Source organism: Somniosus microcephalus, chromosome 5 (assembly GCF_052327205.1).
Source record: "Somniosus microcephalus isolate GS21.2 chromosome 5, FLI_Smic_1.0, whole genome shotgun sequence".
NCBI lineage: Eukaryota > Metazoa > Chordata > Chondrichthyes > Squaliformes > Somniosidae > Somniosus > Somniosus microcephalus.
Window position 1 is genome coordinate 87,170,266 of NC_140991.1, and position 25,430 is coordinate 87,195,695.

The following is a 25,430-nucleotide window of genomic DNA, read 5'->3' on the forward strand; positions in this document are numbered from 1 at the left end:
TGTTCTTGCCATGGAAGGAGTGCAGCGAAGATTCACCAGACTGATACCTGGGATGGCAGGAATGACTTATGAGGAGAGATTAGTTCGATTGGGCTTGTACTCGCTGGAGTTTAGAAGAATGAGAGGGGATCTCATCGAAACTTATAAAATTCTAACAGGAGTAGACAGACTAGATGCTGGAAGGATGTTCCTGATGGTCAGGGAGTCCAGAACCAGGGGTCACAGTCTAAGGATAAGGGGTAAGCCATTTAGGACTGAGATGAGGAGGAATTTCTTCACCCAGAGAGTGGTGAACCTGTGGAATTCTCTGCCAAAGAAGGCAGTAGAGGCCAATTCATTAAATATATTCAAGAAGGAGTTGGATATATTTCTTAAGGCTAAAGGGATCAAGGGATATGGAGAGAAGGCAGGAACAGGGTACTGAGTTTGGATGATCAGCCATGATCTCATTGAATGGCGGAGCAGGCTCGAGGGGCCGAATGGCCTACTCCTGCTCCTATCTTCTATGTTTCTATGTATATTTGATAAACAGGTTGAGAACACCCTTTTTCTGAAGGGCTTTTATTTGTGTCCCCAAGGTGAATTGGAACTGATTACATTGAAACTTCTGTTATCTGCAATGCTGACGGGTACCTTTTTGGATCATGGAAATCAGTTATAATTGAAGTTCCATTGTATCATGGCATTTCTCATTAGCTGTCAACAGATTGTTTGTTCATTTCATTTTAACTTCTTGCCACTGTATTAAATTAGCAATTTATCTTCCCTTCTGTAATTCAATTTACTTTTTCACACAAAAATTGATATTGTTTACTTAAGTTTCTGTTCTGCTGTCACAGCTGTTATCCAGCTCTCTAGTGACAATTGCTGGGGTTTCATTTGCTGAAGGTTTTCATATATTTTTCTGGCATCTGATTCCCACAGGTTTCCTGATTTGAAGGCTTGATTCCTGATAGTTTTGTTCGAGTCAGTAGCTCCAAAGTTATAATTTAAACTGAAGGTTTTTTCGTTTATTTTTTGAATAAATTTTGGCAGTCTCCAGTGAAAACCGTGGCTATCCTGAAGTGCGCAAATTTTCTGGCAGATAATTGGGAACATACATAGCGCAGTGTGTCAATTTGTGCAGTGTGGTAACTAGGCCCCAACTAATGCCAGGGTAAATTTAACTTATTACAAATAATAAGGCACTATATTTTACTTCGTTTTTGCTAAAACAGTCACCGTGACTGTCTTAATATAGAAAGTTGTGTTACTGCGTATGTTACATAAGAACATAAGAAATAGGAGCAGGAGTAGGCCAATCGGCCCCTCGAGCCTGCTCCGCCATTCAATAAGATCATGGCTGATCTGATCCTAACCGCCAATCCACTATCAGAGAACCATCTCCTGAATCTAACAGAATTAGACACACGAAATAGGAGCAGGATCAGGCTACACGGCCCCTGGGCCCGCTCCACTACCCACAGGGCCATGACCGATCCGGACCTAGACTCATGTCCAAATTCCTGCCCGCTCCCCGTAACCCTTAATTCCCTTTACTTCTAGGAAACTGTCTATTTCTGTTTTAAATTTGTGTAATGATGTAGCTTCTACAGCTTTTTGGGGCAGCATATTCCATGGACCTACCACCCTCTGAGTGAAGTAGTTCCTCCTCATCTCAGTTTTGAAAGAGCAGCCCCTTATTCTAAGACTATGCCCCCTAGTTCTAGTTTCACCCATCATCGGGAACATCCTCCCCGCATCCACCCGATCCAACCCCTTCACAATCTTATATGTTTCAATAAGATCGCCTCTCATTCTTCTGAACTCCAATGAGTAGAGTCCCAATCTACTCAACCTCTCCTCATATGTCCATCCCCTCATCCCCGGGATTAACCGAGTGAACCTTCTTTGTACTGACTCGAGAGCAAGTATGTCTTTTCTTACGTATGGACACCAAAACTGTATGCAGTATTCCAGGTGCGGTCTCACCAATACCTTGTACAACTGAAGCAATACCTCCCTATTTTTATATTCTATCCCCCTAGCAATGAAAGCCAACATTCCATTGGCCTTCTTAATCACTTGCTGCACCTGCATACTAACCTTTTTGAGTTTCGTGCACCAGGACCCCCAGATCCCTTTGTACTTCAGTACTTTCCAGTTTCTTGCCATTAAGATAATAACTTGCTCTACGATTTTTCCTGCCAAAGTGCATAACCTCACACTTTCCAGTATTGTATTCCATCTGCCAAATCTCTGCCCACTTACTTAGCCTGTCTATGTCCCCTTGCAGGTTTTTTATGTCCTCCTCACTCACTACTTTCCCTCCCATCTTACTATCATCTGCAAACTTTGATATGTTACACTCGGTCCCCTCCTCCAAATCGTTAATATAGATTGTAAAGAGCTGGGGACCCAGCACTGACCCCTGCGGAACACCACTAGTTACTGATTGCCAGTCTGAGAATGAACCATTTATCCCAACTCTCTGCCTTCTGTTAGATAGCCAATCCTCTATCCATGCCAGAATATTACCCCCAATCCCGTGATTTTTTATCTTAAGCAATAATCTTTTGTGTGGCACCTTGTCAAATGCCTTTTGGAAGTCTAAATACACTACGTCCACTGGTTCCCCTTTATCCACCCTATATGTTACTTCCTCAAAGAACTCCAGCAAATTTGTCAAACATGTCTTCCCTTTCATAAAACCATGCTGACTTTGTCCTATTAAATTATGATTATCCAAATGTCCTGTTACTGTCTCCTTAATAATGGACTCCAAAATTTTACCTACCACAGATGTTAGGCTAACCGGTCTATAGTTTCCAGCCTTCTGTCTACTGCCCTTTTTAAATAAGGGTGTTACATTAGCAGTTTTCCAGTCTGCCGGGACCATTGCCGAGTCCAGGGAGTTTTGGAAAATTATTACCAATGCATCCACAATCCCTACCGCCACTTCCCTCAAGACCCTAGGATGTAAGCCATCAGGTCCAGGTGATTTATCCGCCTTGAGTCCTATTATTTTATCGAGTACCACTTCCTTAGTGATTTTGATAGTGTTTAGCTCCTCCCCCCCCCCCCTTTAGCCCCCTGTTTGTCCAGTGTTGGGATATTCTTAGTGTCTTCTACTGTAAAGACTGATATAAAATATTCATTCAGTGTTTTTGCCATCTCCATATTACCCACCATTATTTCCCGGTCTCATCCTCTAAGGGACCAACATTTACTTTAGCCACCCTTTTTCTTTTTATATAACTATAAAAACTCTTACTATCTGTTTTTATATTTTTTGCTAATTTACTTTCATAATCTATCTTCCCTTTCTTAATCAATCTTTTTGTTATTTTTTGCTGTCTTTTAAAGTTTTCCCAATCCTCTATCCTCCCACTAGATTTGGCTACCTTATATGCTCTTGTTTTTAGTCGAATACGATCCTTAATTTCTTTACTTAGCCACGGATGGCTGTCTTTTCTTTTGCACCCTTTTCTTCTCAGTGGAATATATATTTTTTGGAAGTTGTAAAATAACTCCTTAAATGTACACCACTGATCATGCATCGTCTTACCCTTTAATCTATTTTCCCAATCCACTCTACTCAATTCCGCTCTCATACCTTCATAGTCTCCTTTATTCAAGCTTAGCACGCTTGTTTGAGATCCAACCTTCTCACCCTCTAATTGAATATGGAATTCAACCATGTTATGGTCACTCATTCCAAGGGGATCCTTTACTAGGACATTTTTAATTAATCCTGTCTCGTTACACAGGACCAGATCTAAGGTTGCTTGCCCCCTGGTCGGTTCAGTTACATACTGCTCAAGAAACCCATCCCTAATACACTCAATGAACTCATCCTCAAGGCAGCCCTGCCCAATTTGATTTGTCCAATTAATATGATAGTTAAAATCCCCCATAATTATAGATGTTCCCTTATTACAAGCCTCAACTATTTCCTGATTGATACTCCGTCCAACAGAGTTGCCACTGTTCGGAGGCCTATAGACTACGCCCACTAGTGTTTTTTTCCCCTTATTATTCCTTACCTCTACCCAAACTGTTTCATTATCCTGATCTTTTGACCCAATATCATTTCTCTGTATTACAATGATTCCTTCCTTTATTAACATAGCCACCCCACCTCCCCTTCCTTCCTGCCTGCCCTTCCTGATCGTTAAATAACCTGGTATGTTTAATTCCCAGGCATTGTCACCCTGCAGCCATGTTTCTGTAATGGCCACAAGATCATACCCATATGTAGTTATTTGTGCCATTAACTCGTCTATTTTGTTACGAATGCTACGTGCATTCAGATAGAGAACTTTCAAAGATGTTTTGTGATACTTAGTTCCTGCTTTTGCCCTTTTTATTACGTTACCTTTTACTCCATCCCTTCTGCCCCTTCCTGACACGCTCTGGTTTTTAATTTCCCCACTGCTACCTAAGTCTATGACCTTCTCTGTTGTCATTTTTATTATTTGCTCTCTAGGAACCTCCCCCCCACTAGTTAGTTTAAAGCCCTCTCTACAGCCCTAGTTATATGATCCGCCAGGACTCTAGTCCCAGCACTGGCCAAGTGAAGCCCGTCCCAACGGAACAGCTCCCTCCTGCCCCAGTACTGGTGCCAGTGTCCCAGGAAGCAAAACCCATTTCACCCACACCAGTCTTTGAGCCACGCATTTAACTCTCTAATTTTATTTGTCCTAGCCAAATTCGCTCGTGGCTCAGGTAATAATCCAGAGATTATTACCCTTGTGGTTCTGCTTTTTAATTTGGCCCCTAGCTGCTCAAACTCCCTCAGCAGAACCTCCTTCCTTGTCCAATCTATGTCGTTGGTACCAACATGGACCACGACAACTGGATCCTCCCCCTCCCACTCCAAGTTTCTCTCCAGTCCAGAGGAGATGTCCTTAACCCTGGCATCGGGCAGGCAACACGGCCTTCGGGACTCGTGTAAATTGAGTTTCAGATCTTTTGTGCAGGAAATCAGTTGTAACCTGCATGACCAGTTGGTGTAGCGAGCAAAATCAAGCCCTTTTAAGGGAGTTAAGTCATTGGTGGTGCCAACAGTGTTTCAGCTAATAATCTTTATGAAAAGATATTTACCAATGCTATATCTGTAAGGTTGGGTTAATTGGTCGAGAATACAAACAAGTCTCATTTGCCTAGGAGACTAAGTTTTCACACATGAAAAATACATTTCTGTGAGCTAGTAACAAGACTAATTGTTTACTAGGGTGAATCTCGGGCATTTTAATACAAGTTGAAGCATGGTGCTCCAACGTTATGTCGATCATTCAGAGTATTGCATGCAGTTTTGGTCGCACTACATTCAAAAGATTTTGCATTGGAGACGGTTCAGAGAAGAGTAAAGAGGATGATTCCAGTACTTGGGGCTCTAAGTTATGAAGAATGACTGTTGAACTGAAGGTGCTCTCATGAGAGAGCAGCTGATTGAGAGGCAATATGATCCAGGCTTTTAAAATGCTTAGAGTAATGGATAATATAGGTACAAGCAAGTTATTTAATTTGGAATTTGAGTCCTGCCTAAAGGGACACAAGTATAAAATTAGCAAGACTTGAGATTAGAATGATTAACCCCCCTCCTCCCCTCCCAACCCCACAGAGCTATGACTATGAGGAATAGACTACTAGATAAAATAATGAATGCCACATAGATTATTACCTTTGAAAATTAGTCCAGTATCTGCTTAGAAATCATTTTGAGGGTTGTAACAATGATCGACTAGTCAGTCTAACATCAGTAGTGGATAAGGTTCTAGAGTCCATAATACTGGATAAAATTAATACTCACGAAGAAACACATGGGTTCATTATAAGACAACCAGCGTGGATTTGTGAAAGGCAAGTCTGGCAAATTTAATAGTGTATTGATAAAGGAAATGCAGTAGATGTGGTGTGTGTGGATTTTTAAAAGCTGTTTGATAAGACGCCTCATAGGAGCCTTGATGATGAAATTAAGACAAATAGTTTTGAAGGAAATAGAGATGTTCATTTTAACGTACCTGCGCTGGGCTTTCCAAATTCAAATAGGTAAACCCAATGGCATAGAGAACAGTATCGCTGACTGTTCCAACTCCTGGTCTTCTGCTGACTGTTCTGGTGTTGAGTGTGAGAACAATGGATTGGCACGGGATAGTATTGCAGGGGGCCTACCACACCATTTTCATACCCGAGAGAATCTGAGCAATTTTCAAGGTCTGGGTACATTAGTAGTAGCAGCCTGGAACAGCAGGAAACTGGCTGGAGAGGCAGGAGAGTGGAACTGGGCCAGGAGTGGAATTCTTTGTGGTCGGTTTGTATGCTAATGAGGTTTACTTTCAGCTTTTGAGGGTCAAAAAGACAGCAGTTTAACACATGATTTTACTGTTCTCATTAGATGGGTTATAACAACCATGAAGTGCACCAGAATAAAACCTACAGAATAAAATTGCAGTTGCTAGTCATTTCCAGGTTCACAATGTTGCATTGTCACCAAGCACTGACAGCAACTTCCAGGATGAAATTTCAGTATATGAAAGTTTTTGGCCTGCCTCTTCAATTTCAATACATGAAACTACATTGGATGTACCAAGAAATGAACTGGCGCAGGTCCTGAGTCTTTATAGAAAGAAGTGAGAATCCCGGTATGGCACTGCCTATCTGCAATGTTAGCTTTTTGTAAGGTGTATAAAAAGCATATATGGTTTCCCCATAACCAATGAAGCTACGCTTTACTCTTGTAGTGTTTGGAGGGTATATCTTAAAAATGGTGAGTAGTCTCAACATTCTAATGGAGTTATGCTTGTAGGTGGCGCTATGAATGTAACGTTATGCCACCTAATGTTGCATGACCGTCAATCAACTAAACTCGAGACCTTTGTCAATTCTAACTGCATTACTAAATATACACCACAGGGTAGTGCTGTAGCAAAGCATTTCCCAAGGATCAGTGCCACTTACTGATGGTACATAAAAGCAAGTCCGTTGTAGTCCCCTTGCTCCCCACAGAAATCCGTGTTTTCATGTTCCCCCGATCCTGTTTTTGGAGGGTAGCAGGGGTTCGGCTCCTGCAGCCTGCTTCACTTAGCAGCTCTTTCTGTTTGACGGCAGTATTGCTGCTGCTGTGCCGCCTCACCTCCCTGAGTATTGGTTAAATAGCTGCCCTGGCTCCTGGGCCTTTCTGTTTGGTGCAGCTGGCTGCTTAGATGCCCTCGCTTGATTACCTGCCTTGTTGGTCTCGCAGTACTGCGACCTTGTCACTTGCTGCTGTTGCCCTGCCTTGATAGCATCAGAGGGAAAAGCCGGCTGTTGCTGCTGCATCTGCCTTTCCCCATTGATCGTCTTCTGAACGGCCTTGTGTTTAAATCATTTCCCCCAGTGAAGCCCTGATCTTTAGTTAATGTTTTTGTTTAACCCTAATGCTGTGTAAGGATCCCTTCAGCTTATTAACCCCACACCTTTATTCAGTTAATTTTGTCAACTTTTTCCAAAATATATTTAATTTGTTTATCCTAACCATTGCCAACTTTCTTTACATTATTTATTTGGTGCGGTTGCTACCCAGTCCTTGTAAAGCTGCTTTAAATTAATGAAACATCCCACTTCATTGAATTCATTTTACTCGGTTCCATTTTTATTCTTGACGATCCCATTCTCTACCCCCACTCCTGTTCTTTCACCACTCCTCATCTGTTGTTTTCTCCCTCTCTCGATTCCCCTACCAGCCTCCGCCCTACCCCACACTGCTCTACCCTATTCTCGTCACCTTTCTTCATAGTCCTACCTCATCCCTGCTCCAATTATTTTCCATCCTCTTACCCTCCTGGACGTGAAGACTGCATTGACACCCTAAGTGCAATGCCAAAGGAGATCGACTAGTATTACAGTATTTGAAAAATGAAGACAATCTTACAGGGTACATATTCTATCTTTATTGTCACTTCATTTTCTCTCTGACACTTCACCTAATACACAGATGAAATAAATATGAAATGGGAGTAAAAAAGAAAAATAGTATGAGAAGGAAACAGGTGAGAAAGAAATTGGAGTAGGACAATAAATGACGATGAAAGCAAACATGACACTTGTTCTGCTACTCCACTGTAAGAGGTGAAAGGTTGCAAATTGGACGTGTTCATATTTTGCACATTCAACAATTCTCTTCAGCCTGCTCCTGTGTGACATTGGTGTTCTAATGGGTCTACAGCTTCACCAAGCAGAATATCTATATATATTTTTCTGTACTAAGGTGGTATAAAGCGTTTCTGCAGTCAAGATAGGAATGGTAAGTGACAGAACGCAATGTTTGGGACTTCAGTGCAGTGGCTCCCTCTATGGATGAATGGACCACTCTGCATGTGGATTGAAGTTGGGGCAGTCTTTTTCTTGAGGGAACAAAATCAGCCTTCGATGTAGGACAGATTCATTCATTGATGTGAAGAATAAAATGTAGATGAAAAGTAATATTCAACTATTAAACAAACAATTAGCCACATGAAATGAGCTATTTTCAATGTTGTATTGGTCCTACACAAGAGTTGACACCAGTAATACCCATTGAGAACAGGCCTCCTCTGTATGGCTACTATTTACATGTATTAAAACTTTCGCCTACATGTAATACATACTTCTCTGTCTCTGTTCTAGCTTTTGTTTTGATTCTGACAAGAATAGTTTACAACCTTAATTTATTTCCTACATCACTTCTCATTTTGTTATACCTGTATTTGATTGGAGCTCTGTTGCCTGGTTTTGTAAAGAATAAAATGCTGGAAACACTCAGCAAGTCAGGCAGCATCTGTGAGGAGAAAAATAGAGTTAAAGTTTCAGGTTGCTGACCTATCAGAACTGTTTTGGTTTTCCTTCCTCTTTTGAGCCAGATGCTAGTAGGTGTATGTGAGCCATCTAGAGTGGCACTTGCTCTGATTTTCTCCGAGAAATTGAGCGAACTTTGCACTGGAACAGTTGAATCTGTCATTGGCCCAGGCAGTAGTCCCTACATGCTTCAAGACCGCTACCATTATTCCTGTGCCAAAACAAACGGCTGTGACGTGCCTGAACGACTATTGACCTGTCGCACTCACACCCATCATAATGAAGTGTTTCGAGAGACTGGTCTTAGCCCACATCAAAGCCAGTGTTCCCGCCTCTCTTGACCAACACCAGTTTGCCTATCGTGCAAACAGATCAACCGAGGATGCAATCACAACTGCTCTACACTCGACACTGAATCACCTAGATGGTAAGGAGACCTACATCAGAATGCCGTTCATAGACTACAGCTCAGCATTCAACACTCGTCCCCAACAAGCTGGCCACCAAACTCCAAACTCTTGGCCTGAACACTTCCCTCTGCAACTGGACCCTGGACTTCCTAACAAACAGACCCCAGTCTGTCAAATTAGGTAACCACACCCCCCCCCACCCCCCGACCCTGAACACGGGGGCCCCACAAGGATGTGTGCTGAGCCCCCTCCTCTACTCCCTCTTCACCCACGACTGTGTGGCTGTTAATGGTTCCAACACCATCATCAAGTTTGCGGATGACACCACGGTAGTAAGCCAGATCACCAACAATGATGAGTCAGCCTACAGGAAGGAGGTCCAGCATCTCGTGAAGTGGTGCGCCGATAACAACCTGGCCCTTAACACCAAGAAAACAAAAGAAATCATTGTGGACTTCAGGAAGTCCAAAGGCGGAAGTCACACCCCCATCACATCAATGGGGCTGTGGTGGAAAGGGTGGACAGCTTTAAGTTCCTCGGAGTCCACATCACGGAAGACCTCTCCTGGTCCCTCAACACCTCCTCTCTGGTGAAGGCCCAGCAGCGCCTATATTTCCTAAGGAGGCTGAAGGGATGTAACCTGTCACCCCTGATCCTCTCTAACTTTTACCGCTGCACAATAGAGAGCATCCTGACAAACTGTATCACAGTATGGTATGGCAGCTGTAGCTACTATGACCGGAAAGCCCTGCAGCGGGTAGTCAAAACTGCCCAATGCATTACTGGCACCCGGCTACCGACCATAGAGCACATATACCAGAAACGCTGTCTATGGAGGTCACGGTCCATCATCAAAGACCCTACCCACCCCAGCCACAGTCTGTTCACCCTCCTGCCATCTGGGAGACGCTACAGATGCATTCGCACCCGTACGACCAGATTTAGGAACAGCTTCTTTCCCAGGGCTGTCATCCTACTGAACTCCACAACAAATAAACCCTAAAGCCTGCACATCTGCCAATGCACTTTATTATGGTTATATTTATGTTAATATACTACAAGCCAAATGTATGTTGAATGTTTAAATGTCTTAATCCAAATGTACACTCTCGGGAGCCGCAAACCTACATTTCGTTGTACTGCACTTGTGCACTACAATGACAATAAAATTTGATTTGATTTTTGATTTTCAATAATTGATTAGGTTGTTAAATAATATATAAAAGAAACTTGGTGACTAGCGTTTTCACAGCATCTTTTTAGTTTGGTCAGGCTAAAGGCTCAAAAGAAAGAGATTGTGACATAACAAGGATTAGTTCTAATTTTCACCAGTTTTAAATGTTAGAATATTATGGTCTAGTTGATAGCAACACCCAAGGGTCTGAAATGGCAGAATATTTTACTTTAGCAGCAACTTTCTTTTTTAAAGTGTCTTTAATGTAGTAAAATGTCCCAAGGTGCTTCACATGAATCATGTGAGGAAAACATGGATAATTTGTGCCTAGACTTTCCAGTTGCAGTCAATCAGAGAATGTATTGATTATTCTAATAAAGAGCAGAGTGCATTGTGATTTCTTGTGGCTGGTATGTCAAAACTGAACAGAATCTTCCTTGTGTATTCTCTCCAATCAGTGCCAGAAGTAAAAGGCTTCAGCTGACGGTACCTTTTAAAATAAACATTTTTGGTGTAACTGTCCCATAAATCGTGCTGTTGCTGCCCCAGGATAAATTACTTGCTTATCTGTTGAACAAATTTGGACTTTTCTGCATCAGTGTCGGTATGTATGCTAAATCACAATGTGATGATATAGCCAGACAGTAGTGGAGAATTTGCTCTGTTGTGAATGATGTAATTGTAGGATGGAAATACAGCTGTCGGGCTCATTGTTATCCAAATTTGCTATTAAAATTAGAACAAACCATTAGAAAAGTGTCTCTTTTTTTAATGAGTTCATGGGATCCGGGCGTCGCTGGCAAGGCCAGCATTTATTGCCCATCCCTAATTGCTCTTGCCTTGAACCGCTGCAGCCTGTGTGGTGAAGGTACTCCCACAGTGCTGTTAGGGAGGGAGTTCCAGGATTTTGGCCCAGCGTCGATGAAGGAACGGCGATATACTCCCAAGTCAGGATGGTGTGTGACTTGGAGGTGGTGATGTTTCCATGCGCCTGCTGCCCTTGTCCTTCTAGGTGGTAGGGGTTGCGGGTTTGGGAGGTGCTGCCGAAGAAGCCTTGACGAGTTGCTGCAGTGCATCTTGTAGATGGTACACACTGCAGCCACGTTGCTCCGATGGTGGAGGGAGTGAATGTTTAAGGTGGTGGATGGGGTGCCAATTAAGCGGGCTGCTTTGTCCTGGATGGTGTCGAGCTTCTTGAGCGTTGTTGGAGGTGCACTCATCCAGGCAAGTGGAGAGTATTCCATCACACTCCTTACTTGTGCCTTGTAGATGGTGGAAAGGCTTTGGGGAGTCGGGAGGTGAAACACTCACCACAGAATACCTAGCCTCTGACCTGCTCTTGTTGCCACAGTATTTATGTGTCTGGTCCAGTTAAGTTTCTGGTCAATGGTAGCCCCCAGGATGTTGATGGGGGATTCGGCAATGCAGTTGAGTGTCATGGGGCGGTGGTTAGACTCTCGTTTGTTGGAGATAGTCATTGCCTGGCACTTCTGTGGCGCGAATGTTACCTGCCACTTATCAGCCCAAGCATGAATGTTGTTCAGGTCTTGTTGCATGTGGGCATGGACTGCTTCTTTATCTGAGGAGTTGCAAATGGCACTGAACACTGTGCAGTCATCGGCGAACATCCCCATTTGTGACATGTTGGAGGGAAGGTCATTGATGAAGCAGCTGAAGATGGTTGGGCCTAGTACACCGCCCTTAGGAACTCCTGCAGCGATGTCCTGGGGCTGTGATGATTGACCTCCAACAACCACAACCATCTTCCTTTGTGCTAGGTATGACTCCAGCCAGTGGAGAGTTTTCCCCCTCGATTCCCATTGACTTCAGTTTTACTAGGGCTCCTTGATGCCACACTCGGTCAAATGCTGCCTTGATGTCAAGGGCAGTCACTCTCCCATCACCTCTGGAATTCAGCTCCTTGTTTGGACCAAGGCTGTAATGAGGTCTGTAGCCGAGTGGTCTTGGTGGAACCCAAACTGGGCATCAGTGGGCAGGTGAGTAAGTGCCGCTTGAGAGCACTGTCGACGACACCGTCCATCACTTTGCTGATGATTGAAAGTAGACCGATGGGGTGGTAATTGGCTGGATTGTATTTGTCCTGCTTTTTGTGGACAGGACATACCTGGGCAGTTTTCCACATTGTTGGATAGATGCCAGTGTTGTAGCTGTACTGGAGGTATGAAAAGTGGTCCACGTTGTCCAAGGCCTCGTCATGGATTTTGATAATCGGGGAGTACTACTGTGTGGCGGGGGCAGGTTGGTAGAGGACTTTCTGCTTACGGTTGTTTAGTGTAAGGCCCATGCTCTCGTACCCTTCGGTGAAGCTGTTGATGATGGTTTGGAGTTCGACCTCCGAGTGTGCGCAGACGCAAGCATCGTCTGCATACTGTAATTCGATGACAGAGGATGGGATGACCTTGGATCTGGACTGGAGGTAGCGGAGGTTGAACAGTTTCCCGTTTGTTCCGTAGATTAGCTCCACTCCAGCGAGGCGCTTACTGAGGGCGAGATGGAGCATTGCAGCCAGGAAGAGCGTTGGTGCGATGACGCAGCCTTGCTTGATCCCGGTCTGTACATGAATTGGATCAGTGGTGGATCCATTGGCCAAGATCACTGCTTGCATGTCATCGTGAAGCAGAAGGAGGATGGTGACAAACTTTTGAGGGCAGCCGAATTTGAGGAGGACACTCCATAATCCCTCACGGTTGATGGTGTCGAAGGCCTTTGTGAGGTCAAAGAAGGCCATGTACAGCGAGCGGTTAGTGCTGTTCCCTGCATTTCTCTTGTAGTTGATGCGCGGTGAAGATCATGTCCATTGTGCCTCTTAGTGGGCAGAATCCGCATTGCGCCTCTGGGGAGGAGCTCTTCAGCCACTGGGAGAATGCGATTGAGGAGGATTCTTGCGATGGCTTTCCCTGTGGCAGACAGCAGGGAGACTCCTCTGTAATTACCGCAATTGGACTTGTCACCTTTCTTGAAGATGGTCACGATTACGGCATCTGAGATCCCCTGGCATGCTCTCCTCCTTCCAGATAAGAGAATTGTGTTCATGTATTCGCGCCAATAGTGCTTCTCCGCCATGTTTTAGTGCCTTGGCGGGGATTCCATCTGCTCCTGAGGCCTTATTGTTCTTCAGTTGTCGGATGGCCTTTTCAACCTCATGCCGGGCTGGGGTTGTGCTGAGGTGGTGGCGGGTAGCATGCTGCGGGATGGAGTTGAGGACACTCGCGTCAAAGACAGAGTCTCGTTTAAGGAAATCTTCGGAGTGCTCCTTCCAGCGGACACTGACTGCCTCTCTGTCCTTGATGAGTACCTCTCCGTTCTACTGTCAACAAGGGCAGACGTCGATGACTAAGTCCAACATTGCCTTCAGTGTGCCAGTGCAGCCTTCGGTCACCTGAGGAAGAGAGTGTTTGAAGACCAGGACCTCAATCCCAGCATCAAGCTCATGGTCTACAGAGCAGTAGTGATATCCGCCCTCCTGTATGCTTCAGAGACATGGATCATGTACAGCAGGCACCTCAAAACGCTGCCTCCGCAAAATCCTGGAAATCCATTGGCAGGATAGGTGCACCAACATCAGTATTCTCGCTCAGGCCAACATCCCGAGCATCGAAGCTTTGACCACGCTTGATCAGCTCCAATGGACGGGCCACATCGTCCGCATGCCCAATACGAGACTCCCAAAACAAGCGCTCTACTCGGAGCTCCGACACGGCAAGAGAGCCCCAGGTGGGCAAAGGAAACGCTTTAAGGACACCCTCAAAGCCTCCTTTGAAAAAGTGCAACATCCCCACCAACACCTGGGAATCCCTGGCCTAAGACCGCACAAAGTGGAGGAGAAGCATCCGGGAAGGTGCCGAACACCTTGAGTCTCTTTGCCGGGAGCAAGCGCAAGGAGCGCACGTCAACCCAAGTACCCCACCCATCCACCCCTTCAACCACCGTCTGCCCCACCTGTGACAGAGACTGTAGGTCCCGCATTGGACTGATCATTCACCTGAGAACTCATTGTTAGTGTGGAAGCAAGTCATCCTCGGTTCCAAGGGACTGCCTAAGAAGAGCTGTACTGGAGCAGCTTGGCTAGAGGCGCGGCTAGTTCTGGAGCACGTCTTCAGCACGACAGCTGGGATGTTGTCGGGACCCATAGCCTTTGCTATATCCAGTCCGCTCAGCCATTTCTTGATATCATGTGGAGTGAATCAAATTGGCTGAAGACTGGCTTCTGTGGCAGTGGGGCCCTCAGGAGGAGGCCAATATGGATCATCCACTCTGCACTTCTGGCTGAAGATGGTTGCAAATGCTTCAGCCTTCTCTTTTGCAGTCTGAGGGATTTTTTTCAGGGACTGAAATCTACGTCAATTTTTTTTTGGCCACCTGATTATTATGTAGGCATGAGTTTTTATTGCCTTAGTACTTTTTTGAGGAAAGTAAGAAAGCATTTATATCCATTTTTCACGACCTTGGAATGTCACAAAGTGCTTTACAGCCAATTAAGTACTTTTGAAGTGTAGTCACTGTTGTAATGTAGGCAACACGGCAGCCAAAGTTGCACATACCACGCTCCCACAATGAAAGTAAATGGCCAAATCATCTGTTTTATTTGTTGGTTGAGGAATAAATGTTGGCCTGGACACCGGGAGAACTCCCCTGTTGTTCTTTGAATAGTGCCGTGGGATACTTTAAGAACAACAACTTGTTGTATTTATATAGCGCCTTTAACGTAGCAAAATGTCCCAAGGCACTTCACAGGAGTATTATAAAATAAAAAATTTAACACCGAGCCACATAAGGAGCTTGGTCAAAGAAGTAAGTTTTAAGGAGCATCTTAAAAGAGGAAAGAAAGGTGGAGAGGTTTAGGCAGGGCATTCCAGAGCTTAGGGCCTAGGCAACAGAAGACATGGCCACCAATGGTTGAGTGCTTATAATCAGGGATGCTCAAGAGGGCAGAATTAGAGGAGCGCAGATATCTCGGGGTGGCGGAAGGGGTTGTAGGGCTGCAGCAGATTACAGAGATAGGGAGGGGCAAGGCCATGGAGGGATTTCAAAACGAGGATGAGAATTTTGAAATCAGGGCGTTGCTTAACCAGGAGCCAATGTAGGTCAGCGAGCATAAGGGGTGATGGGTGAACAGGACTTAGTGCAAGTTAGGAGATGGGCAGCTGAGTTTTGGATGATCTCAAGTTTATTTAGGGTAGAACGTGGGAGGCCAGCCAGGAGTGCATTGGAATAGTCAAGTCTAGAGGTAACAAAGACAGGGGTAAGGTTTTCAGCAGCGGATGAGCTGAGGCAGGGGCAGAGATGGGCTATGTTTACAGCCACATGAGAGGGCAGACAGGGCCTCAGTTTAAGGCCTCAATTGAAAGACAGCACCTTTAAAAGTGTAGCACTCCCTCAGTACTGCACTGGAGTGTCAACCTAGATTATGTGCTCAGGTCTCTGGAGTGGGACTTGAACCCACAACTTTCTGACTCCAGTGCTACTCACTGAGACACGACTGAGGAAAAGAAGCTTCAAAGCTAAGGCGATTGGCCTATGCCTCTTCCACATCTGCCCATCTCTCGGATGAGATGCAACACCTGTCCTTTCACCTCCTCCCTTCCCACCGTCCAAGGCCCCAAACACTCCTTCCAGGTGAAACAGCAATTTATTATCCTTTTTTCAATACTCTGTATTTGCCGCTCACGATGCGGTCTCCTCTACATTGGGGAGACCAAACGCAGATTGGGTGACCGCTTTGCTAAACACCTCCATTCAGTCCACAAGTGCGATCCTGAGCTTCTGGTCGCCTGTCATTTTAATTCTCCATCCCACTCCCTCCCACCCTGACCTTGCTGTCCTCGGCCTCATACATTGTTCCAATGAAGCTCAGGTGATTAGATGACTCACCACCAGCTTCTCAAGGATGGGCAGTAAATGCTGGCCTTGCCAGCGATGCCCACATCCCAGGAACGAATAATTAAAAAAAAAAACTTTACAGCATTGAGTTTGACAATTTCAGACCATAACCACAGCTCTCATTTTTTCAGACAGCAGGTACTGGTAATGGTTCTGCTGTAACCATTTATACCTCTTCTAAACCCATCTTTTGTTTCTTTAGTTGTCTCATTACCACCCCTTTTTGCCTTGCACCATCCCTTTTGTCATTTAATCTCTCCTGCCTTCCATCCCATCACAGACCTTCTCTTTTGTTCTCTTTCTTTCCCCCCCCCCCCCACCCCCCCACCCCAGCCCTAGCTTTCCCTGCCTCTGTTCTTGAATAAAACATCTCTAACTTTTTCCATCTCTGATGTAAGGTCATCGACCTGAAACAGTAACTCTGTTGCTTTTTCCACAGATGCTGCCTGACCTGTTGAGTATTTCCAGCATTTTCTGATTTTATTTCTGCCCATCTCTCGCCCAGCTTGTTCTCCCCACTCCTGCCCCCAACCCCTATTGCGGCTCTCCTCTTTCCTGCCCATTCTGCTTCTCTGTGCAGTAATACCAATTCTAGTGGTACAATGTGGAAATTAGTCTGTGGAAAAGTTATTTACAGCTGTGCTGGAAATTAAATACCTTTGCATGCAAGTAAAGTATGTGCCATTGACCAAGGTTATCAAATGTAAAAGCTGTAATTATAGACGAATTAAAACTCTCTTGTTTAATTGCAGGTTTTGGGCACTCCAACAGAGGAAACCTGGCCTGGTGTTCACTCTTTACCACATTTGAAAACAGGTAATCTCATTGGAATTTATATTGTAATCAAAAATGTATTTGTGATTTTTTTTAAATCCACAGTGTGAATAGCTGCCCAGTTTTGCAAGCCTCTTAAATGTTTTAATGGCATGCATTGTACAACTTTAACTACAAATTTAAAGAGAATGGTGTAAGGTTACAACACACCAGCAAGCATCTGTAAAGGGAAAACATTCCGGTTATGTAGCCTTCATCAGAACTGAACACTGGAGAGGGGAGAGAATCAACAGATAAGCCAGTTACCGACAGGGAGTTAATGGGTTGCAAACTGCTGATAAGTAAACTGTTAGATCATCATTGGTAAAGTGATGAAACACTTGCATTTATATAGTGCCTTTAACAAATAAAAATGTCCCATGGTGCTTCACAGAGGCGTAATCAGGCAAAAATGGTTGCCAAGCCAAAGGAAATATTCGGAGAGGCGACTAAAAGCTTGGTCAGAGTTGGGTTTTAAGGAGGGTCTTAGATGAGAGGTGGTGAGGTTTAGGGAGGGAATTATAGAGCGTATGCTCTAGACAGCTGAAGGAATGGCTGTCAATGGTGAGGCAAAGGAAGTGGGAGTTGCACAAGTGGCTGGAGTTGGGGGAACACAGAATTCTTGGAGGGTTGTAGGGTTGAAGGCGGTTACAATGATAGGGAGGGGCGACACCATGGAGGGATTTAAACACAAAGATGAGAATTGTAACTTTGAGGCATTGGGGACCAGGTGCCAATTTAGATCAGCGAGCACCGGGGTAATGGATGAGTAACACTTGGTGCAGGATAGGATGTTGACAGCAGAGATGAGGTTTATGGAGGTTGGAAAATAAAAGGCCAGCAGGAGAGCATTGAACAGTCGAGTCTGGCGGTGACAATGGTATGGATGAGGGTTTCAGCAGCAGATGGGCTGAGGGAGGAATAGAAGCAGTTGATGTTACAGAAGTGGAAGTAGGCGGTCTTTGTGATGGAGAGGGCATGGAGTCGGAAGTTTAGCTCGGGGTCAAATAGGATATTCAGGTTGCAAACAGTCTGGTTCAACCTGATTCAGTGACCAGGAATGGAACTGGTGCCAAGGGTTATGGAGTTTGTGGCAGGGGCCGGAGACAATGACTTTGGTCTTCCCAATGTTTAACTGGAGAAAATTGTGGCTAATCCACAACTGGATGCCAGACAAGCAGTCTGACAACACAGACAGTGGAGATGTCGAGATAGGTGATGAAGGGTAGAGCTGTGTATCATCAGAGTACATGTGGTACCTGACCCCAGGTCTTTGGATGATGTCGCCAAGGGAATGCATGTAGATGAGGAAGAGAATGGGGCCAAGAATAGATCCCTGGGGGGACTCCAGTTGTAACGGGATGGAAGAGAAGCCATTGCTGGTGATACTCTGGCTATGATTTGTTAGGCAAGAGTGGAACCAAGTGAGGCAACCTCACTGACTTGGACAACAGAAGATAGGCATTGCAGGAGGATACTGTGGTCAACCATGTCAAAAACTGCAGAGAGGAGGGAGAGTACGTCACAGTCACAGGGCATGTCATTTGTGACTTTGATTAGGGCCACTTCAGTGCTGTGGCAGGGGAGAGATTGAAATGGAGTTGTGGGAAAGATGGGCACATATCAAAAGAGCATGTAGCTAGTTCAAATGGTGAAACAAAAAAGTGGAAAAATGAGGGCAATGGACAAAAAGGGATAAAACATTGCAAATGCAGCAGATCTATAATAAAACAGACAATGCCGGCAAAACACATTGGGTCCACCAGTTCTGAGAAGAGAAAACACTACTTGCACAAACATTTCTTCCGTGCCAAGACTGTCCTGATGAATTGGTTACACCACATGTTAACCCTGCTCCCGCTCCCCCAGGACATGAATAGACCCACCCCACATCACCAGATCCCCCACTCTAAATAGCTAAAAGTATCCATTATTAAGGAAGTAGGAACAGGGTACTTAGACAATCATATGATTAGGCAGAGTCAACATGGTTTTACGAAAGGGAAATCATGTTTGACAAATGTATTGGAGTTTTTTGAGGATGTAACTAGCAGGGTAGATAAAGGGTAACCAGTGGATGTAATATATCTGGATTTCCAAAAGGCATTCGATAAGGTGCTACATAAAAGTTTGCTACACAGCGTAAGGGGGGTTGGGGGTAATACATTAACATTGATAGAGGATCGGTTAACGGACAGAAAACAGAGAGTAGGGATAAACGGGTCACTTTCTGGTTGGCAGGCTGTAACTAGTGGGGTTGACAGCAATGTATCCAAGTATGCTGATGATACAAAGCTAGGTGGGACAGTAAGCTGTGAGGAGGACATAAAGAGCCTGCAAAGGGATATAGACAGGTTAAGTGAGTGGGCAATAAGGTGACAGATGAGAGTACAATGTGGGGAAATGTGAGGTTATTCACTTTGGTAGGAAGAATAGAAAAACAGAGTATTTTTTAATGGTGAGAAACTATTAAATGTTGGTGTTCAGAGAGATTTAGGTGTCTTTGTACAGGCAACACAGAAAGTTAACATGCAGATAAATCAAGCAATTAGGGAGGCAAAAGGCATGTTGGCCTTTATTGCAAGGGGGTTCGAGTACAAGAGTAAGGAAGTCTTGCTACAATTGAACAGGGCTTTGGTGAGACCACACCTGGAGTACTGTGCACAGTTTTGGTCTCCTTATCTGAAAACGGGCATGCATGCCTTGGGAGACGGTGCAACAAAGGTTCACTAGATTGATCCCTGGCATGAGAGGGTTGTCCTATGAGGAGAGATTGAGCCTCTACTCTCTGGAGTTTAGAAGAATGAGAGGCGATCTCATTGAAACATATAAGATTCTGAGGGGGATTGACAGGGTAGATGCTGAGAGGTTGTTTCCCCTGGCTGGAGAGTCTAGAACTAGGGCATAGTCTCAGGATAAGGTGTCGGTCATTTAAGACCAAGATGAGGAGGAATTTCTTCACTCAGAGGGTTGTGAATCTTTGGAATTCTCTGCTCCAGAGGGCTGTGGATGCTGAGTCTTTGAGTATATTCAAGGCTGAGATAGCTAGATTTTTGGATTCTAGGGAAATCAAGGGATATGGGTATTGAGTGGGAAAGTGGAGTTGAGGTCGAAGATCAGCCATGATCTTATTGAATGGCGGAGCAGGCGCGAAGGGCCGTATGGCCCACTCCTGCTCCTAATTCTTGTGTTCTTATGAATAAGAGGTCGATGTTCAGACATGCTGGCAGCAGGGTGCGTCAAAAGAAGAACAGGATACTGTTCTTGAAGCTTGCATTATGCCTGGTTGGAACAGTGTAGGAGGCCAAAGGTGGAGATATCAGATTGGGAATGGGAAGGGATGTTAAAGTAGTGAGTCACAGTGAGGTCAAGGTTATACTTCTGGCTAGAGCAGAGATTTTCCAGTTGCTGACTTGATAGTCTGATGATGTTTTAGATCCACAGTAATATGAGCTGATGTGACATCCCATAAGCCAGTGTGCATCATGACTTCATAATGGACGTTAGAATGGCAGATGATATGTTGACAGTAGATAGGCATAAGTGAGTGTGGGCAAGTTATACTGGCACTTTGGCTTTCACCAAACCACAAGTACCACCCTACAAATTCAAACACCAACACACATATATAGTGGTGTTATGACTTTCACAGTCAGCTAGAGCACCTGGTTGTGAGTGGCCATCATAACATGGGTGTCACAACTGAGGTTTTTTTCAAGCAGCACAATATAAATTAAAGCATCTCCTACTGACTTAAACAGAACTATCACTTTCTCAAGCTGGCTAAGTCAAATCTTCTCTCAAAGGAATCATTATTACAGCACATGCCTTGTTGCTTACTGTTATTGGATCCCCTGTGAATTACTTTCTATATGCGTAAATATAATGTACTGAATATCAGTGTTAAATGATACCAAAATGATTTTAAATCATTGATGGTCAGTCATACCATCCGTGTGAAATTTATTAATGGTGCAACAGTAGAAGAGAGGAAAGTTTTTAATCAACATTTTAAGTGAGTGTACCAAGGATATAACAGTAGTATTTACAAAATGTAACCTTGCACTGTCAAAATTTCTGTTCTTTAGGTTTATGATAGTATCCTTCATAACCATACTTTAAGATGTATTTCATTTGTTACTTGCTGTGTGGAATCTGTATATATTTCGTGTATTCTTCTCTTCTTAGGCAGTCCCTCGGAACCGAGGACGACTTGCTTCCACATTAAAAATGAGTTTGCAGGTGACTGATGAGTCCAATGTGGGACCTACAGTCTCTGTCACAGGTGGGGCAGACGGTGGTTGAAGGGGCGGGTGGATGGGGTGCTTGGGTTGACATGCGCTCCTTGCGCTGCCTGCGCTTGGCTTCCGCTTGCTCCCGGCAAAGAGACTCTAGGTGTTCAGCACCTTCCCGGATGCTTCTCCTCCACTTTGTGCGGTCTTGGGCCAGGGATTCCCAGGTGTCGGTGGGGATGTTGCACTTTTTCAAGGAGGCTTTGTGAGGGTGTCCTTGAAGCGTTTCCTCTGCCCACCTGGGGCTCTCTTGCCGTGTCGGTGCTCCGAGTAGAACGCTTGTTTTGGGAGTCTCGTATCGGGCATGCGGACGATGTGACCCGTCCATCGGAGCTGATCGAGCGTGGTCAAAGCTTCGATGCTGGGGATGTTGGCCTGAGCGCGAACACTGACATTGGTGCGCCTATCCTGCCAATGGATTTGCAGGATCTTGTGGAGGCAGCGTTGGTGGTACCCCTCCAGTGCTTTGAGGTGCCTGCTGTATATGGTCCATGTCTCTGAGGCATAAAGCAGGGCGGGTATCACTGCTGCTCTGTAGACCATGAGCTTAGTGCCGGGTTTGAGGTCCTGGTCTTCAAACACTCTCTTCCTCAGGCGACCGAAGGCTGCACTGGCATACTGAAGGCGGTGTTGGACTTCGTCATCGACGTCTGCCCTTGTTGACAGTAGGCTCCCGAGTGTATTGCTCTAAATTGAACAGCAGGTGGCAATAGATACCATAAAATTTCATAGCCTGAAACCTGATGCAACGTCAAGATTTCCCAGTTTCATTGCTGAATATTCCCAGCAATGTAGTTTTATCATTAAATGAGCTGAAGATGAAAGTTACTTTGAATGTTGGACCTGTTTGTTCTATATATGCATTTGCAAATTAAAATCTGTAGCTAATTCTCTTGCAATGAATTTTAAAAAGTGAAGCAGCTTAAATAATTACTGTGTACTTCAGCAGTATAGTTGTTGAAGGCAATAGTCTCTCTCTCATTCAGCATCCTCCACATCCTAGGCATTCTGTCTTGTTTATTCCACATGTCCCTCTTTTCCATGCAGATATTAGTAGGGATTCTTAGATTTTGCTCAATTTTATCAAAAAAGTGATATGTCATACCTAACTTAAAACAAAGAAAAGGAAGAGCTTGCATTTATATAGCACATTTCATGACCATGGGACATCCCAAAGCACTTTAAAGCCAATAAATACTTTTGAAGTGTAGTCATTGCTGTAATGTAGAGAAACGCAGCTGCCAATTTGAGCACAGCAAGGTCCCACAAACAGGAGTAGGATAAATGACCAGATAATCTGCTTTAGTGATGTTGATTGAGGGATAAATGTTGGGAGAGCAGCCCGCTCCTCTTCGATTAATACCATGGGATCTTCTGCATTCACCTGGGAGGGCTGACTGGGCCTTGATTTAACATCTCATTTGAAGGACAGCATGTCTGACAGTGCAGCATTCTATCAGTACCAATAAGCCTAGGTGTGTTTGGGTTTCTGGAGTGGAGTTTGAACCCGCAACATTCTGACTCAGTGGCGAGAGTGCAACTACAGAGTCGAGGCTGACACTAGAAGGCATCGATGAAGCAAAACGGCATTTAGTTGATCAAGCCTGCTTTTACCAGCGTAAGAGTTTAAATGAACATTAAAATAAAAAAATTTTCAATCATTTAAACATTAAAAAACTTGTACAATAAGGTCCAGTTATTTTTAGCCCCTTTAAAACATTTAAATTTATTTTTCAAAAGATTAAATTTTTCTTTTAAATATTTAATTAAATGGTATTTTAATTAATTTTAAATGTAATTTTTTTTTGTTTATTTGATGTGTAGATGTATTTTTTATAGTATTCCCATTCATGCTTATGGGGATTCCGTACATACCCTTTTTTCATTCGTTGGGCCGGCCCATGTGATCCCAGGGGTGCTCGCAGACTGCCTGCGTCCCTGGGCTACGTGGGCCTCTACCCGCAGGTACCCGGAGAGGCCCAGGACCGCGAGTCTCTGTACCTCACGGACCACCAGCTACGTGGGTATTTTATTTGTGGTTCAGAGGCATTTCCCTGCGAGAAGCCTCCAACCACAAATTTAGAGCCATTATATACATGGACTCCATCCCACTAAATTAATATCCTGAGTGAATAGACAGAGTATGCCACTGTCTCCTGTCACCAACAATCCAAACTTAATACCCTGCAGTTCAGATGAGATTCAGAATATGGCTTCAACATTAACTTCATTTTCCTAAACCTGTTCGTGTTGCTATCTTCACGGTACAACACAGACATTTGTTTGTGGTTTCTACAACTAAATATTGTTATCCATTGGTCACCTGTGTGTTGTCGCAAAATGTCATGGGCATAGAGCACCAACCTGTTAACTGGGCTGTGACTGCAGATCCCTCTGACATCACTAGACTAACTGACTCTTAACCAAGGTGGTGGTCACTTAGGGGGAGCCTGGGCAAACTGGAGAGCCTGCAGTATACAGGGTGCAAAAGCAGGCTTTAGCTCTGATCAGTTTTATTCAGTTGGTGTTGGATTATTTTGAGGGTCAGGTACATAGAGGTGCTATTTAGCAATTCATTATCAATGTGACCTTGGTCTGCTATACTGATGAGCAGGATGGACTCCTCAGCTCTCTGAGATATAGGCCCATATTTTTCGATCCCTACGGGTGTGTTCGAGCTGTGTACACACCCGTAGGGGCCTCGCAAGTGCCGGTTTCAGGCATGCGAAGCACATGCACTGAAAACCGGCACTTCCGATCTTGACAGATCATCCGCCTGCCCTGGAGAAGGGTCTCTGCAGGTGGAGTTTTCCACTTTCTGCACAACCTCCGCCCGCTGAAAACCTTTAAAAACCTTATGCCTGGTAAAAGCATGTGTAAGGCCTGCTTTTACCAGCATAAGAGTTTAAAAAAGTAAAAAAATAATTTTTTTCACTCACTTATAATTTAAAAATACTTTAAAAAAGGTAAGTTTATTTTTAGCCCCGTAAAAAAAAAATTTCAAATAATTAAATTTTTGTTTAAAATATTTAATTTAATGTAATTTTAACTAATTTTAAAAATAGTTATTTACTGTTTTGATGTGTGTTTTGAGTGATCCCCATTCATACTTTTGACGGGCCTAAGTTGAGAGACCTGTCAAAAGTAAGAAGGGGGATTCCCTTCTCCCATTGGCTCGCCTGGCCCACGTGATCCCAGGGACGCTTGCGAACTGCCTGTGCCCCTGGAATACCTGGGCCTCTGTGTGTGCGCGCTCCAGGAGCGGAAATGTCCGGACCTCCGCAGCCCTCAGGTACGTGCGTAGATTTTTTTTCCCGATAGGTGGCATCCGCACGCAGGAAGCTTCCGATCAGAAAATACGGGCCATTGCATTTGTGAAAGTTGAGTTTTGTTATCTAAACAAGCAGCTGGACCTCAGCATAGATGGCAGACTCCCTTAGTAGGGATTCTCCAGTTGGACGTGGTCTGTTTTATTTTCGACAGATGAGACTGTGCAGAAGTAGATCTCGAGGCACAAAGTTCTACAGGGAGAGTGTTTGTAAACCTTTACTCTGGTCACAAGATTTGGCTGAAGGAACGATGGTCATTGTCATGATCCATCTCCACATAGGCCAAGGTTAGACCTGGTTTTTGAACTGTCTGGCTCTCAGTATAGCCAGTCTGTCAGGTTTCCACGCCAAGAGCTGATCCAACTGACATGTCTGTGGCATAGCAACCACCAGAGCATTTGGCTAGTATAGTTCTTGAACAGACTGGAATTAGAGGAACTGTTATTCCAACAGTTTGATGTGACAGTGCTGTTCGCTCACAGCAGAGCCTCTACCTCGCCTTACAACTCCAAATGGAAATGTTTTTTCCACTGCTGCTGCGAACAACACTTTAGGAGGGGATAATTTACCAGCAATTTTATTTTATCCTCAAATTCTGCTACATTAGGATTCTGTTTTCTGCAGATCTATGTTGCTGCTATACCTGCTCTCACCTACTCGATTGGAGAGGAGGAGGAGGCAATGGTAAAATACCCTTTGGGGTCTCGGGTTATGA

At 44.5% G+C, this 25,430-nt stretch overlaps 1 protein-coding gene across 7 annotated transcripts in view; it reads left to right on the plus strand.

Moving 5' to 3' along the window:
* The window catches only part of cdk14 (cyclin dependent kinase 14), an 845,377-nt gene that overhangs the window by 509,644 nt on the left and 310,303 nt on the right, over window positions 1-25,430 (plus strand). For all 7 annotated transcript variants that reach the window (XM_085987941.1, XM_085987948.1, XM_085987945.1 and 4 more), the window contains one exon: window positions 17,034-17,097. In XM_085987941.1, coding sequence (XP_085844067.1) covers window positions 17,034-17,097 — 64 coding nt within the window. The remainder of the gene's footprint in view (window positions 1-17,033; window positions 17,098-25,430) is intronic.